We start from the raw sequence: 16,323 nt of genomic DNA on the forward strand, positions 1-16,323 counted from the left end.
ACCTGAGACACTGTATAGAACACACCTCAAAGGGACCCACCAAGGGCAACACAGCTGGAGAATTCACCCTCATTGACTGGCACTAACTCCCCAGAGTATCTGCCCTGCATGTTCACATTCCCAAGAAACACTGGCAAGCTCAGAGGCTAAGGAAACTGTAAACTTGGCCAGAACTAACTGCAGGTGACTCCACAGTGGGCCAGAGCACCAGTCCCTATGGTATATTAGAGTCAACTACAGATGCAATAGAATTAAAAAGAAATCACAGCTGCTTCATGAGAGAATTGATTGAGGAGTTTGGAAGTGGCCGAAGTTCAGAAGGATCTCGTTTCACACGACCAGACAAAACCCTCCATTTTCCCCGATGCATAATGAAACAGAAAAAGGGGAAATGTCAAAAGGAGAAGCGACGATGTTGGAATGGGTGGAAGAAGAGAGACTTCCGACAAGGTAGTCGGTGCTAACAGCATCCCAGCTTTCCCGTCTCGAATCTCCCCAGGGGCCGGACTGAAGCCAGAGACAGAAATAAATTTTTCAGGAAGGAAAAGGAAGTGCTGTTGGAATGAACAGTCTCCAAAACATTAGGGGTAATGAAATATTGGGAGAAAACCTGACTTCGAACGCGTAACCCTTTAGTAGACGCCTCTGTCCCACCGCCTCCGTGACCACAGTCTTCCCTCTACTCACATGGAAACCAGCCAAGAGAAACCATCTGAACACGATGCCCTTTGATGTTTTCATAGTCCGATTCTTCAACACACATCCTCACACAAGCAGGCACCAAGGATTCCAAAAAAGAAGCCCCGAATTTGTTTCAATTTTCTCAGCTGCTCTGTGACTCCGCCATGACCTCAGCAGGAAGATTTTTCCAGACGTGGGACAGAAAGTCCCAAAAGAATAGGGAAAGCTTCGCTTCGGAGAATGTTTTGAGAATGGCTGAAGCACTGCACTGAGCACCTACCATCTTCTTATCCTCCTTCCCCACTCCCCACACAGAGGCCCTGCCTTGTCACAGGTAAGATTCCGCATGTACAGCAAAGAGCCTGCGCTGTGACAGGAGCTGTGAGGTGCTTGCTGGATGGACCTGAGCCAGACAAGTGGGAAAATCTAGGAAAGGATGAGAGCTGGGGGCTGGCTGAGCGGCCCCCTCCTCTCAGGCCTCCTAGGCTACAGGGAAGTGGGGAGCAAACAGGCAGGTGACCAGCTCTGAGGCCTGGGCCTAGGCATAGGAACTTGGGCTCCAAATAGAAGCCTGCCTACTTGTCTTCAGGTTCAATCCCAGTGAGCTGTGAGTTGAGGGTGAGCCACAGGAGCTGGCTGGGTGTGGTGATTAAGGAGCCCTCCAGTCTGGATAAAAAAAAAATACAGAGTTTGAACTAAAGCGTGGGCTCCAAAAGAGAAGCTGCTGATGAGTTAGCTGTGCTGGAAGGAAGAAGTGGAAGTCAGACAGCTGGGTGGGGTCTGCAGTGTGACGAGGCCAGGTGCAGGGGAACTGAGATGAAAGGTCTCCTCTGGGAAGGCAGGCTGTGGGTACTGTGGAGGGAAGGGAAGAAGAAGGGCCTGAAGCTCTCTATCCAGATTCCAAAATCTGGAGAAGGCTGCTCAGGCTGTGTCATAGGCTCAGGACTAATAACAGGGCACCTCTGGGCCAGCAGGAGGCAAAGTGCACACACAATGGCCGACAGGTATTGAAGCGTGAAAACCTCAGCAGTCCAGACACCTGCACCATGTGACATGGTCCCATGTGACTCTCCAACCTCCACAGGCCCTGAAGCGTTAAGTAGATGTCTCAGAATCACAGCCAGTGTGGGAGAGCCAGGTCTTGCAGATCCCAAGCCCTGGGCTCCTTCCCAGGTCCAATTAAGAGACCAACTTCATCAGGACACAGAAAGTGGGCACTAGTAGCCACAGGTAGGGACTTAGTAGCTGTGTTGGAATGAACAGTCTCCAAAGCATTAGGGGTAATGAGTCAAAGGCCTGAAAGAGTGGCAGAGTCACAGGGTCAGACTATCCTCTATCCTGAGGGTATGAGGAGGGGAGGATATTGGCCTGGGGAGGGAAAGAGCCTGCGCATCAGAAAAGGCCCCCGAGTTTCAGGGATCCACACTGAGCCGGCTGCCAGGAAGGTCTACTGAACAAAATCCCTCAGCCAGAACTAATTGAGATCAGCGACTACAGCTTCTGGCTGGGAAGTCTCAGCAGATAGGAAAGCCAGTGCTTGGAAGACTTAGAATAATGATTTTGGTGACAGAACAATCAGAATTTGAGAGAACCTGTCTGGCCTCCTTGTTTCTCTTGTAGCAACAGAGACACTTGGGGCTCAGATGATCACTGCACAGCCTGGACTTCAAACCAATAAGAAATTCCCCTGGAACCAGGAAATAAAATTCAATGAGCAGGAAGAGAAATGCAGAAGGGCCTAACCACTGGACTGTGCCACAGGGGTGGGGGCTGGGAGGGAGCCTGCCCCTGCTTCCAGATGGAGACTCGGGGAAAGTCCTGTCTGAGCCGTCACTGCCTGGAGTCTTCTCCCCTAGGCCTCCTACATAGGAAATAAATTAAGCGAGAAGGAGGAGGAGGAGGGGGGAGGAGGGAGACTCCCTCTGGATGTTTTTTAATTGTCTTGCTGTGATTGCCTATTTAAGCCCACCTGGCAGAACGAGGAGTAAAAACACTTCACCCTCCTTAGGGGGCCCCAGGAGAAAGGCAAGCCAAGAGATGAGAGTGGCAGGGAGGGGGCTGTGTGTGTGCTGGGGGTGACGGCTCACCTTGTTCTCAAGGAAGGAAATAAGATGCCCCAGGAAAAAGATAAGGAGGGTAGGCCAGGGGCCAGTGAGGGTCATGATCCTCAGGGACAGGGTCCTGGATACCCAGCTCTGGGGCTGGCCTGGCTGTGGTAAGAGACTCAGCTGCCTGGAAGGGACTTTCTGTATCCATGGAGTGAGCATCCTAGTCTTCTGTTATGTGATGAGGAATAACAGAGTTGACGGCCAGGGAGGAGTCAGAACAGCACTCTCAGGGTGACCACCCTCATGACGGTCTGTCCATCCCCCACAGGTCTCTGTGCCCACTAGTCACCCCAGTGTGTTATGACTGATGGAAAATCCAGAGGCTCATTTATTCCACCAGAAGATAAAATAAATAAATAAATAAAATTCTAAAAAATAATAGCGGGAGCCTAAATTACAGAGACCTGTAGCCTGGCCAGCTATTTGCATGGGGAGAGGCAGCTGTGCACCTGGAGAGATGGGGACAGGGAAGGCTTAGAGACCCCCCATAGCTGAAGTTCCCCTTCACCGTTGGGCTGATGCCTCCATTAACACCCATTAACCACCATCTCCCAGCATGATCTGGGTGACAGCAGAGAACAGGGTCTTGAGGGGGGAGGCAGGTCCAGATGCTTCAGGAGGAGGGGTTTCTGTGCATTCAGCTATGGGGAGTCTGGGGGAGGGAGGTGAGCAGCCACAGGGGAGCAGGAGGGCACTGGGCATCTGGGGAGGGTCCCAGGACAAGTCTTCCCAGTTAGTAATTCTCTGGTATTAAACACAGAGGCAGAAAGTCTAGGAGGAGTCTCTGAGGAAGGTGGACTGGGGAAGGCTAGGGTGTCAGCACACTCCCAAGGAAGCCTTCATATTAACCACTTTCTTTCTCAAACCAAGGTTCCATGAGAAGTGGAGGTCAAGAGCCAGGAGCATGGTGCCCGAGCCCAGGGGCAACAGCTCACATGGGTGAGTCCACAGCACTGAGAGGCTTTGAAGGTACATCTCACCCAACCTTTCCAGAGGGAGTTGCTGTTCTTTCCCATGAGAAGGCAATTGCTGTGTTCAAGGCTACTGCCCAGCCACAAGGTGGCTGGAATGGACAGAAAGGCTGGACTCTCGACCATGATGCCACCTGCCTCGCCAACCCTCTCATAGTGCAGGGTTCCCCCAGAAGCTCATCAATCTTCTTGGGATCAGCACACACACCTTGCCCACATCAATAGAAGACAGCTTTGGACACTAATTAGGAGGCATATGCCAGGTCTAAACACACTCTCAGCTGCTCTGAATGGGGAGTGGGGGGGGGGACGGGAAGAAGTCTATCAATCCAGTGTGTGTGTGGTGGGGGAGAAACCAGGCAGAGGAAGAGCTCTACTCCAGTACATGTTTAAGAAGGATCCAGACCTTGATTAAATAATAGCCCTCTGTATCCCAGAATCAAGGCAGCTCCAATCTCTCCCTCCAAGCAACTCTGCAAATAAGCCCCCAGAAATAAGCATCCTATAATTTTCCTTTCAAGACATACTAATGTAACAATGAAAATTATTTCACCTTGTTCTCCACTCTCCAAGCATAAAAATGTTCCTGATCATATGTAAGAGGCCGATTTCAAGAACAAGTAACTAAATAGTAACAATATTAACCAGGGATATGATCCAGAAAGTCCTAAACAAACAGCCCTTGGGAAGGCTTGGTGGTCTCTGGCTGTCAGTCTCAATACTCGTTCATCTTCCAAAGGCCCGAAGAGGCCCCACCACTGATGTTAAGTACCTTGCTGTCAGGAAGTGACTGGATGCTAGATTTCCTGGAGAAAGTAGAGAAGAGGGAACTCTGGGGAGAGAAATAAAGGGAAACTTCACTCCCTGTCAACCAAGGGCTTCAGGAAATCTTGTCAGGAAAGACCAGAGAGACATAATGGGGTGGTGGTGACCCAGCCCCACTGTGTTCACATACTAGGTCTGCCAGTTTCCCACCCTGGCAACTCATTTCCTCTGAAAACCCCAGATTACTCCACTGGCAAACAGGCAATGGTAATAGAGCTCACCCACATATGTCACAAGGCTGCCTGGAGAATTAAGAGGTCAGTCTATTAAAAGCATATTGGCACAGGGCCTAGTGCTTAGGAAGTATTAATACATGTTGGCTATTGTTGCTGTGCTGTTATTTGAAATCCTTAAGCCAATGTGCATGCTCTCCTGGCCCTTACAATGTGACTAGGAGGATTCACAGACTGCTGGCCTTTCCTCAATGGCGTATTCTACCACGTCAACCATAGGAAGCCCCTGAAAGCTGGCTGTTTACATTGTCATGAGTTGAATCACACACACACACACACACCGCACAAATTGCCCTCAACTGGTGCTTGTGATTTCTTGCTATAGGCAAACATTCAAGCAGTGGAGTGGAGGGTCTCAGTGGTTCCCAGCATATCAACACTCCCTATGCAAGGGCAGGGGATATAATACCTCACCATCTAGAATCCACTTAGAACCCACTTGGAACAACTGCAAGTCAATTTCACATGGCCCTGCTCACCCCCAAAGTCACAACTTCAGCAAGTAACTAGTCGTGCGGCCCAAATAACTAAGTTTCTAGCGTTTGATGGACTGCTGTGTCTATACTCTATCCCCATCTCTTCTCCCTAAAACGCCCTGGGGATGACTGAAAAGCTGTTCACCTCTCTGAAGTGGGTCAAAACTCGAGGGGCTTACATACTTACTCCTAGAGAGCAGCCCTGCATGTGTATCCGACGGGCCACCATCTGATCCATCCAGTATAGGACTCATTCCCCATGGGGAAAATTCTCCAGAGGATAAGCTGGGCTCCTCAATGAAAGGCAGGTCCCCTGTGTGGCCTGGGCTGGGCTCTGGGCTTCCGTCCATCCCTGAGGGAGCAACACACACGTCTGCAGCCCCTGGGTTCTCGTCCTCCAGTGATGGGTGGTCCCCATGTGCCTTTTTCACAGCTCTGGCATCTGTGGCACTGTTGGCTGTGGGTGTGAGAGGGCTGCCGCCAAAGGAGTGATACTGAGGAATGACGCCCACAAACTTCAGGCCCCGACTTGCAGCTTCCTGGACCTGGGAGGCCAACAAAACAAAAGCAAGAGCGTGAATGGGATGGTCTACGGAAGGATGCCTGCAGCACCCATGCACCTCACCGAGGCCTCTGAGCTACTTCACCGTGAACAGGAAGAATAGCAGAGGCCCCATGTCATCAAGGCAGGCAGTGCCTGCACCCTTTGCCCTGGCCTGTTGGGGACATGCAGACTTGGTGTGTTCACTACATTGCCCAATGGAAAAATGAAGCTTTGGGAAAGGGTTGGGATCACCTCTCCTTGAAATGATTATGGTCCCCATTTGTTTTGTTTTGTTGTTTTGTTTTAAACAGGTTCTAAAAGGATAAGCTCAAATAAACAGGATTTGGAAGAAGCTCATTTTGCTAACAATTTTTTAAGAATTTCTTTTTCTTATGACTCACCTACTTCCTGGCCATCAGGCTACCTCACAATACAGTGCATCTAGCTGGGTGCAGTGGCACACACCTGTAATCCCAGCAGCTCAGGAGGCTGAGGCAGGAGGATTATGAGTTCAATGCCAGACTCAGCAAGGACCTAAGCAACTTGGCGAGACTCTGTCTCTAAATAAAATACAAAAATGGGCTGGGGATGTGGCTCAGGGGTTAAGTGCCCCTGCGTTCAATCCCTGGCGCACACACACACACAAAAAAAATTAAAATAAATACAATGCATCTTACAACCGCATAGTAATTACCAGATGGCATCTTATGACCCAAAGAGCTTCTTTTTTGAGACACTAGTTTTGTCAGGGAAGGTCAGAGGTGGGGAAAGTCACCCCTGTGAAGGCTCCATGGCACGCTCAGGCCTCAGGAAGCCAAGGAGCTCACAGTCTATACCTGGCCCACAGCTCCAGGTAGGCCCTAGGTTCTTGAAGGCCTCATACAGCCCAGACAGCATAGGCAACAGGGAAGCTGTTCCTTCTTGCTTCATGTGCCCACAAGCTGGGACAAAGAAATCTACAAAGAGTCCTGTAATATTTGAACCCTCTCTTGCCCTAAAAAGTAGCCTCCAGCCATTGCACTTAGTAGTCAAAACTTTGAAAGAAAAACTGAGAGTGGTAGCCTAGTAAAATCAAGAAGAGCCAGGAGGTGGGCTTTAGGGGACTTTCCAGGCAAGGATGCTCAAGCCGAGTATGTCACCACTGCATAAGGAGGTAGAAACCCCAGGGCTGTCTAAGTCTTAGTCACCAACCTCTAAGTGGATGACCTCAGAAAATATTGAGTTCTCCACAGCAAACATCTACTGCCATTGAGAATGTGTAAGAAATGCCACATGGAGTTCCCTGCACCAAGGGGAAGCAAGCCTCACAGCTATGGAACACAGCACCCCAACGTGAAGTCAAGGGTCATTTCAGCTCCCCACTGCACGTTCTAGGAAAAATGTCTAGAGCAAGTGCAAATGCATGGTCCAATCTTCCTACAAATCCCAGCCTGTGCGAGACATATCAGTAACTATCATCTGCTGCAGGCACATAACTAGCCATTTTACATTAAGTCATTTTGTTAAATTCTTCAATGACCATGCACGGCATCATAATCTCCATTGCAGATAAGGACACTGAGATTGAAATGAAAGTCATAAAGCAAGTAGTGAGAAGCCAGAGTTCAAAGCCAGCCCTGGCTCCAGCCAAACTGGACTCAAGTTCAAAAGGAAACATCAAGCTATCAAATACATACGTGTCCACAGTCACGTCTGTGTCCACTCATGCACAGTCTTGGGCCAAATCAGTCTTCAAAAGTTTAAAAAAACACCCCTTAAACTAATCCTTTCCATTCTGAAAATTTACTTTTCACTCACTAATCTGTGACATCCACCTATTTTAGAAAATTATCTCGGAAACTTTCTAAAAGAAAACACAGGAAACAAAAGCTTTCAAAGAAAAGTAGGGAGATGATTATACCAAGAACCTTACACTCAGGAAAGCTACTGCCGACGAAGCATAGCTCTGAGCTTCCTGGTGACAAAGGCAAAAAGGAAAGGCAATAAATTTTTACAGTCCCCAGATGAAATGAGGGAACAACCTTGCACTAGCTCCTGAGACTACTGTCTCACCACACAGGAAACAGCTATGACTACTGAAGCATTTCTAGAAACTGGTCCCATTGAGGGTTCAACCACAGGCCAGTCTCAACAGGAGCTATGGTAGTGGCGATGGCATGGGGTCTGAAGGCTCTCAGAAAGGCTGGGCTTGGAGCTCGAGATGTGTCACTCACTGGTGTGGGGGACGACTACAGTGGGTTAAATAAGCTCTCCAGGTCTTAGTCTTCACATCCATAAAATGGGGAGGGTCGTGCTTCTCTTTTGCAGTGGCTCAGAATACCAGACATATGGTAAGCATACTGAAGGGGCCCAGAGAAGGCACACGTGGCCATCATAATTGCTTGAACCTCTCCCTTGATCAGTCCTGGGCATCTGCGGCCCTGTAGAGACTGCCCAGAGTCATCCATAGAGGAAAAGATGAGGTTTTGGACACAGGGCATTTTCCTAGTCCCCTCCTTCCTCCTGGGGACTTGAAGAATCAGGGAGTCTTAGACACACAAGTCAGACCTCAGCCCTCTTACCCACAAACCCCACAGCTGTTTTCTTTTGCCATACTGTACTGCAAATTGATCCTTTAAGCCGGGAATTCTCAAGTGTCATATCCAGGGACCAGCAGCATCAGCATCCCCTGGGAACATGTTGACACTGCAGGCTCTCAGGCCCTCAGGCCCTCAGACCCACTGAATTGGCAGCTCTGGGGCAAAACCCAGTGAGTGACCTGCAGTTCACAAGTCTGCTGTGGGATCTCAGTGCAACCTAGTGTGCAAATCACTGCTTGGAACACACACTTCACGAGGACTGGAGCATTCTACTGTGTCCCCAGTGATAGAAGGATGTCCGGCAGATACATATCTGTTGAGTGCATGAATACATTAAATCATGAGTGAACAGGTATATCTCCTAAACAAGATCCTTGGAGGCTGGATGGGGACAGGTTAAATTTTTCATCTCCAGAGTTCAACAAACATTAAGTCCCTGTACTGGTCCAGGCCAACACTCTGCTTAAGTACTGGGGAATCTTAACCCTCAAGACGGTCCAGCCAATTTCTGTAAGCATGTTTTAAAACTAAGGACACAAAACACGGAGCAAGTAATGCTTGCATTATGTTATAACAAAAATAAAGATTCTAAGCTTTATAGACACAGTATTAATTTGACTCTGACATGTGCATACACAAATCACATCCAGAAACGTTCACTAACATGAAGACATCAGTGTTCTTGAAGAGGAGGGAGATAGAAGTTACTTTTTTTTCCTATTTGTGGGTAATTTTTTTCAAAATTTATTAGCATTAGAATTGAAAAAAAAGTATATTTTAAAGATTACTCATGTGGGTGATAAATGCAGTCATGGGTGTAAAGGTATTACAATAGTGACAATGACCAAAGAGACACTTTCTGCCTGAAAGGAGGTGGAGATAGCTCTGTCACAGAAGGCCAGGGCTGTGACAAGGTAACAAATAGGAAGAAGTGAGGAGGGTGGTAGAACTAGTACGTCCACCTCACCTTGAAGCATTCAAACCCTATTTGTTCTTCAAAATGCTGTGTTTGACAAAATCTATTTGGGGACCAAATCTGAAAGAGGCTTCAAAGGATGAATAAGAGTTCACCAGATACATGAAGGAAAGAAAGCAGGGAAATCCATGTAAGGGCAGGAGTTATCCTGGGTAAAACCTTGATGGTGTAACAGCCTGCTAAAGAAACTTCTAGAAGCATTTCTGGAACATGACATGAGAAGCCAGGAGCACCAAAAAAAAAAAAAAAAAAAGAGGGTGGACTAGAAACGACCAGGACAGATCACATGCATTTTTTTTGGATATCAAGTCAACAAAGGCTCTGAGCTAGCATACCCCCAGCTTTCTCACCACAGTAACTTGGAGAGTGGCTTCAAAGGGCAAAGCCAGATTTCTTTGAATACTCATCTAGTATTTTAACATCAATGCAGATTTCAAACATCCTATGCCATGGTACTGCCTGATATCCAAACCTTTTAAAATGATGTTATGGCTGAACGCTCCCTCCGTGCTGAACCTTCCCAAAAAAGCTAACAAGATGAAATATCTTTGCATATAAATTTTTATCTGAACCTCTGTTTGCTTCCTTCGAGTGGATTCCTGAAAGTGGAATTAATAGGTCAAAGGATATTAACTTTTCAAAGGATTAGTACAGGCTGCCAAATTGTTTACCAGAAAGGAGGAGTATCCTTTTTAACTGAAGACTACATTTAGATTTTATTTAAAAAAAAAAATCAATATTTGGCTAGCCCATAGGGGGACTTGAGTCTTCTGGCTTTCTACCTTACCCGAGTATAGACACTTTCGTTTCTTTTTCATAATGTCGTTTGCATATGTAGCTAAATGGAATCCTGTCTGTTTTATTTATGTATAACCTTCTTTGGACAAGTCTCAAGTGCATAATAATGGCAGACACAAATGGTGGTCACCAGGGTTAATCCTCAGTCACCAGCTCTCAGCTCAACTTCCCCCTTGGTTCACACAGGTGTGGCCACTTGTTAATTATTCCCAAATTTGGACTCCTAGCCCTCACTTTCCTTGGAGGTTCAGACTTACATGGCCAGCAGTCACAGCTGATAGGTCCACCATCAACCTTGTCTCCAAATCTGGAGTCACTTGGATGCCTTCCTCCCCTTTCTCTAATCCTATGCATTCATCCACCACATTCCACCAGATTCACCTCCAGCTGTTTCTGTAATCCTGCCTGCATTCTCTACACACCCAAGGTCACTTTACTTCAGGCCCTCATCATCTGTAGTTGGACTTCACCATGACTCCACTAGTGTCTTCATGAGCCTGGAATCAATTAGTATGGAAGGGAAAATCATGACTAGTCGGGTCCCTTAGCTGTGGAGTTCCCAGAGACTATCCCATGCATGACCACAACTGTTATCAGTGAAACTCACTATAACACTAGGCAACTCTTCCATAAAGAACTTTCAACATGCATTTATGTTAGGCCTCAAAACACTAACTTACAGAAGAGAGAAGTGGTCAAGAGATTATATGACTAGTTGAACTTCACAGAGCTAACCAAAGGCATTCCCTGGATTTGACTCCAAGTATACAAGGCCCTACCTGATGCTCCTTCAACAATACTCTTTCCAAATGGATTAATCCACCAATTAGGTTATAACCCTCATAATCTAATCTTTGTGTAATGCAGCTTTGGCCGAGGTGCCCACTTGCATACCACTATAAACTGAAAAATACTCTCATTCCTGTTGCCTTCTTAAACCCAGCCTGCCCCGAATGCTTAAAGGAGTAACAATTGCTGGTTCAGGCACCAAGAGTTAAATATAACCATTTTAACTGATCCAAAACTTTATTCAGTTACTCTATATTGTGTAAGGATAGTTTCATGATAATCTGGGATAATGTTATGAAAAAGATTTCTTTTAAAAATTTAGTTAAATAAGAAGTCTTAACTCCGTAAAAATGATATCTTTGGTTATTTATCTAAGGGATCATTTTTATTAAAAAACAACATGACAGTGAATAACCCCAGGAAAATCTAAGATGGACTATGTGTTGGTCAGCTTTGCATCACGGTTGCCAATTCACATGACAAGAAAAACTTGGGGGAGAAAAAGTTTATTTTGGCTCACAATTTCAAAGGTTCAGTCCATGATTGGCCCACTCCATTGCCTTGGCCCTGAGGAAGGCAGAACATCATGGAGGAAGGGTGTGGCAGGGGAAAGCAGCTTAGGACACAACAGCCAGGAGGCAGAGAAAGCTTGAGTGAAAGAAGTCAGAAATAACAGAGTCCCTGAGGGCTTATGCCCAGGAACCTATTTCCCCCAGCCTTACCCTAGCCCTTTACAATCACCACCCACTGATCTACCAAATGGATTAATCCACCAATTAGGTTATAACCCTCATAATCTAATCATCTCATCTCTAAACACTCCTGCATTCTCTCACACAAGTGTTTTTGGGAGACACTGCACATCCAAACCGTAACAGGAAGGTCACTCTAGCCCAGATAAAGGAAGTTTCTCCCATCACGTTTGATGAACAGCTGCCATACATTTCTAAGTTCCATCTGAATGACAAACTTAATGAAATCCCTGTTATTAATGACCTAATTAATGCCCCTAAACAGAAACTTGCTTTTTTTTTTTTTAAATACTATAGAGCTGTGCTATCCATGATAGCTACTGGCCACAAGTGGTTATTTACATTTAGATTAATTATAATTAAAGAAAATAAACAATTCAATTCCTCACATTAGTCACATTTCCAGTGCTCAGTAGCCACCTGTGACTAGTGACTATCCTATCCTATTGGACAATGCAAACATTGAGCATTTCCATCACAGAAAGTTCTAGTGGACAGTGCTGCTGTAGGGCATAAGTCATATAAAATATTAAATAACAGAACTAGAGTTTTTGACAATAATTTTGGATATAACACAGGGTGAAAAAACAAGACTCACACATGCATACATCCCCAATATACCCTACGCCGGACTACTGTCCACCCTGACTCTCACTCCTCACTCATGGCCACAGTTGGGGAACCATGACATTTGAAGGGAGCCCACAAACAGACATGTACTGTATGCCAAGGACAGCCACAAAGATGCTGTTCAGAGCTACACGGTTAAACATGAGCATTTACAGTGAATATTTTATCATACCCACTCAGCCCTTCCCATCTTTTGTCACCTAAACTCTTGTACAGATTTTTGAAAAGGAAGACTCAAAAATAACACAGGTTTTAGCTCACATCCGAAGCTCTTTAGTTCTCATGTGTTAACACTTTGCTTCAGGAATTGAAAGCCTTGCCAGGCATTTCTGGGTGTTCAGCTTTGTTAGAGGGCCATAAGGAAAGATCATATAGACCTTGAGGGATAGTTCTCTCTGTGACTGCTTATTCTTAGAATGAACCCTTGACAGGAGCCTGAAGACCTAAAGCTTTGAACCTCGCTTGGCCACTCACTAGTTAGGCCACTGGTCAGCTGATTCGTCTGGGCCTCAGTTCCTAATATTCATTCTTTCATTCCATTAAACTTACCGAATACCTACTGCTGGGTTATAGAGAAACAGACAGCAGTGAGCTGGGGAAATGAGCACTTTTTCTGCCATCTTGGATTTCATGATTTGATTTAACTCAAGAGGTAATTCAGACTTTGAAGAGTTAACTTGTTCCATTTTTCTCAAATATTTATACTCAGTTTCAAGGTCCTCTGCCTGTCCTCAGATCCCTAGCAGGGCTGGGGTAGGAGAGACAAGGCATCCTTTTATTCTCCTCCTCTGCTATGAAGGGTGATTTGGTAGAAAGATTGAAAAATGCTGTAAGAACACCAAAATTAAAATCCCCCTAAAAAACAAAAGTAGACACTAGAGTTCTAGTGGATCTATAAAATGGATTTGTCCTTTGGTAGCTCTGTTCAGAATAGACATTTCTGACAAAAGGAGTTTTAAGTATCTGCATTATCTCTGTTAGTTGACTCATTTTTTTCACTTCAATTGGCCTTTAATTTCACAACTCATGGAAAATGGAATACATGGGGGTTTGAAGGCAATAGGACTGAGTGAGTGTTGTTGAACTACTATTACCCAAATATCATCAATTAGCTTTTAGTGCCTCCCCCAAGCCAACCTACCGGAAGACCCAACCTCATGTTAAAAGTCAAAATGAAAATTAACAAAGGGAGTTGAAGAAGGAAAGGCCTTCCTATGAGGAACAGGTGGCCAGCAAGACAAGGCCAGAGGTGGATTCAGGAAGACCTGAATGTGCATTCCCAATTGTCATAAGGACACTTTCTCCAAGTTTTACCCTTATCTCTTTGTTGGCATCTTTCTTTCTTATCTAGGACCATTTTCCTGTACATAGCAGAAAACAGGACCATCGCCAACATCTAAGTTTTTTACTAACAGCTTAGCAACTAGAGAGAAGAAGTCTAATTTCCTGGTTACCCATAGTAAAAGATCCCAGGGAAGGACTCTGATTGGTTTAGCTTATATCAGGTATCCATTTCTGGGCCAATCAGCTCTGACCAGGGTGTAAGGTGTTTCACAAGGAAATCATACAGCCCTACTGTAGGAACAAAGAAGCTCTCAGATGAAGAATTATTTCAGGACAGACAAAATACTTAACTATCTCTCATGTATATACATCATCTGATACAAAGTAAAATTTGAAATTGCTCATGACATACAAATACTAAAATGATGAAAATATCAGGCAAATGTCACATCAGGCAACTGATATTTACAGCAAACAAACTAAGTAAGCAGCCATGCATGGTGGCACATGCCTGTAATCCCAGCAGCTCTGGAGGCTGAGGCAGGAGGATCTCAAATTCAAAGCCAACCTTAGCAACAGTGAGGCACTAAGCAACTCGGTGAGACCCTGTCTCTAAATATAAAATAGGACTGGGGATGTGGTTCAGTGGTAGTACCCCTGAGTATCCCCAAAAATAATACCCCAAAATGTACCCAATCCCAAGTACCCACCCCAAAAAACAAAAACTAGGTAAGTATGATGGTCAATCTGAACTGTCAACTTGATTGGATTAAGAAATGTTAAGAATTAAGAGGATTATGGGAGTGTCAAATGAGGGTGTGTCTAGGAATAATTGGCATGTGGGATAGCCAACTGAAACAGAGACCCTCCCTAAGTGTGGGCAGCACTGGGCTAATAGGATGATGGCTTGGATGGAATAACAGTTGGAAGAACAAGGATGCAGCAGCAGATTCAAGCTCGATTCTTCTTGAACAGGTTCTTGTTTGCTGCTGTGATCCTTGGAGGATATTGGACTCTGCCAGTGATCCCCAGAAGCCTTTGGTCTCAGACTAGGGTAACACCGTTGATCCCTCTTGTTCTGAGGTTCCAGCCTCTTGGACTGTGTAGCTACTGGTTCTTCCGGCTCCCCAGCCTGCAGACAGCTATTGTGGACTATCCAGCTTCTGGTTGTGTGAGCCAAAGTAATAAGTCCCCTTTTTATAGTTATATTTCCTGTTGATTCTGTGCCTCTAGAGAGCCCTGACTAATATAATAAGCAACTTTATATCCATTAAAACAATGTTGATATATTATGATCAAAACAGTTTATCAGTGCCTTAGATTATTCAACTGCATAGATCTGGCCTTTATCTACTTCACAAAGGATACCTCTGCATACCTCCCTCAGGCTGTTCACTATTGTTCATTACTTTCTGGAATGACCATCCAATCTCCAACTATTCCACTCCACAGAGGAAGTTGCCCTGATAGATGGACAGCCAGACCAGGAGGGGCACCATGCAGAGCCAATATGCTAGAGCCCACAGGAGTCACCTCTGGCTAATTTTCATTGGCTCAGCAAATCCTAATCTCCCTCAAGGTACAACCCTCTGCAGAATTTAGCTTTGTGTCATTTCCTGTCCTTAGACCAGAACAATGGAGCTAAATAAAGACCTCAGCCCAAAAGAACCACATCCCCCAGGTAGGAGCACTGAGGGTAAGAGTTGGCAGGAGAATCTGCCACCTACGCCAGAGATATAAGCCCCTCGGGCTTCTATTAAATTCTAGTGCATACCCACAGGGGGGAAAAAAAAACGGAACAAACATTCCCTCAAAACATTTTGTTAGCAAAGCACTTAAAGAGACTTTCATCAGCTTTCCACAGGAGTCAAGAATGCGTGCCAGACTTCAGCTTGTTAGTTTTGAGGCTGCCTCCATCCATGGCTGGTAAAATAACCATACCTCGGGTGGAATCTGTGAGTGCAGAAATGGATTGGGGAAAGAATCCCCATAAAGTCTAAAGCTAGCAGAAGCAAAAAGGTGAGAAAATATCAGAAATTCTCTAAGGAAGAGCCAACATTCCGTGGGCCTGCACTGAAATCCGTAATCCCAAGAGTTAATGTTTACTGAGAGCTTACTGTGTGCCCAACACCGTTTCAAAGACTTTACATGGATTAAGTTATTCAGTTCTTATAATAATAATAATAATAGTAGGTTTTCCTTTTTAACCCCCATGTTACTGATTAGAAAACTGAGGCACAGAGAGGCTGGGCAATTTGCCCAAGGTCATATACCCAGTAAAGGGCAAGTAGCCAGGTAGTCTGGCTACAGAGCTCACATTACCGTCTGTCACGATGCTTAGCATTTGCATTCATTACAACATATCCTTTACTCTAATATATACTGTCAAATACCAGGGCGAGATCTTAAGAGTCTTGAATATTCAGTCTGGACTTTTTATCCAATGAGATGTGTTAGTCAGCTTTTTCACTGCTCTGACCAAAAGGCCTGACAAGAACAATTTTAGAGGAGGAAAAGTTTAATTGTTGCTCATAGTTTCAGAGATCTCAGTCCACAGACAGCTGGCTCCAATGCTCTAGGTAAGAGATGAGGCAGAACATCATGGCCGAAGACTGTGCCAGAGGAAAGATGGCACCAGGAAGCAGAGAGAGCACTCTGGTCCCAACAGGTACAAATA

The 16,323-nt window shown here is 45.6% G+C and overlaps 1 protein-coding gene and 1 long non-coding RNA gene across 2 annotated transcripts in view; one reads left to right on the forward strand and one right to left on the reverse strand.

Annotated features, from left to right (window-relative positions):
* Positions 1-16,323, reverse strand: part of Rftn1 (raftlin, lipid raft linker 1) — a 195,995-nt gene that overhangs the window by 50,902 nt on the left and 128,770 nt on the right. Inside the window, exon 5 of the mRNA XM_027923158.2 lies at positions 5,482-5,839. Coding sequence (XP_027778959.2) covers positions 5,482-5,839 — 358 coding nt within the window. The remainder of the gene's footprint in view (positions 1-5,481; positions 5,840-16,323) is intronic.
* On the forward strand, positions 568-6,160 carry LOC139707710 (uncharacterized). The gene is made up of 3 exons (XR_011709172.1): positions 568-1,015; positions 3,660-3,758; positions 5,728-6,160. It is a non-coding gene; the product is annotated as an uncharacterized lncRNA (long non-coding RNA).

This window comes from Marmota flaviventris, chromosome 1, assembly GCF_047511675.1.
Source record: "Marmota flaviventris isolate mMarFla1 chromosome 1, mMarFla1.hap1, whole genome shotgun sequence".
NCBI classification, from domain to species: Eukaryota; Metazoa; Chordata; class Mammalia; order Rodentia; family Sciuridae; genus Marmota; species Marmota flaviventris.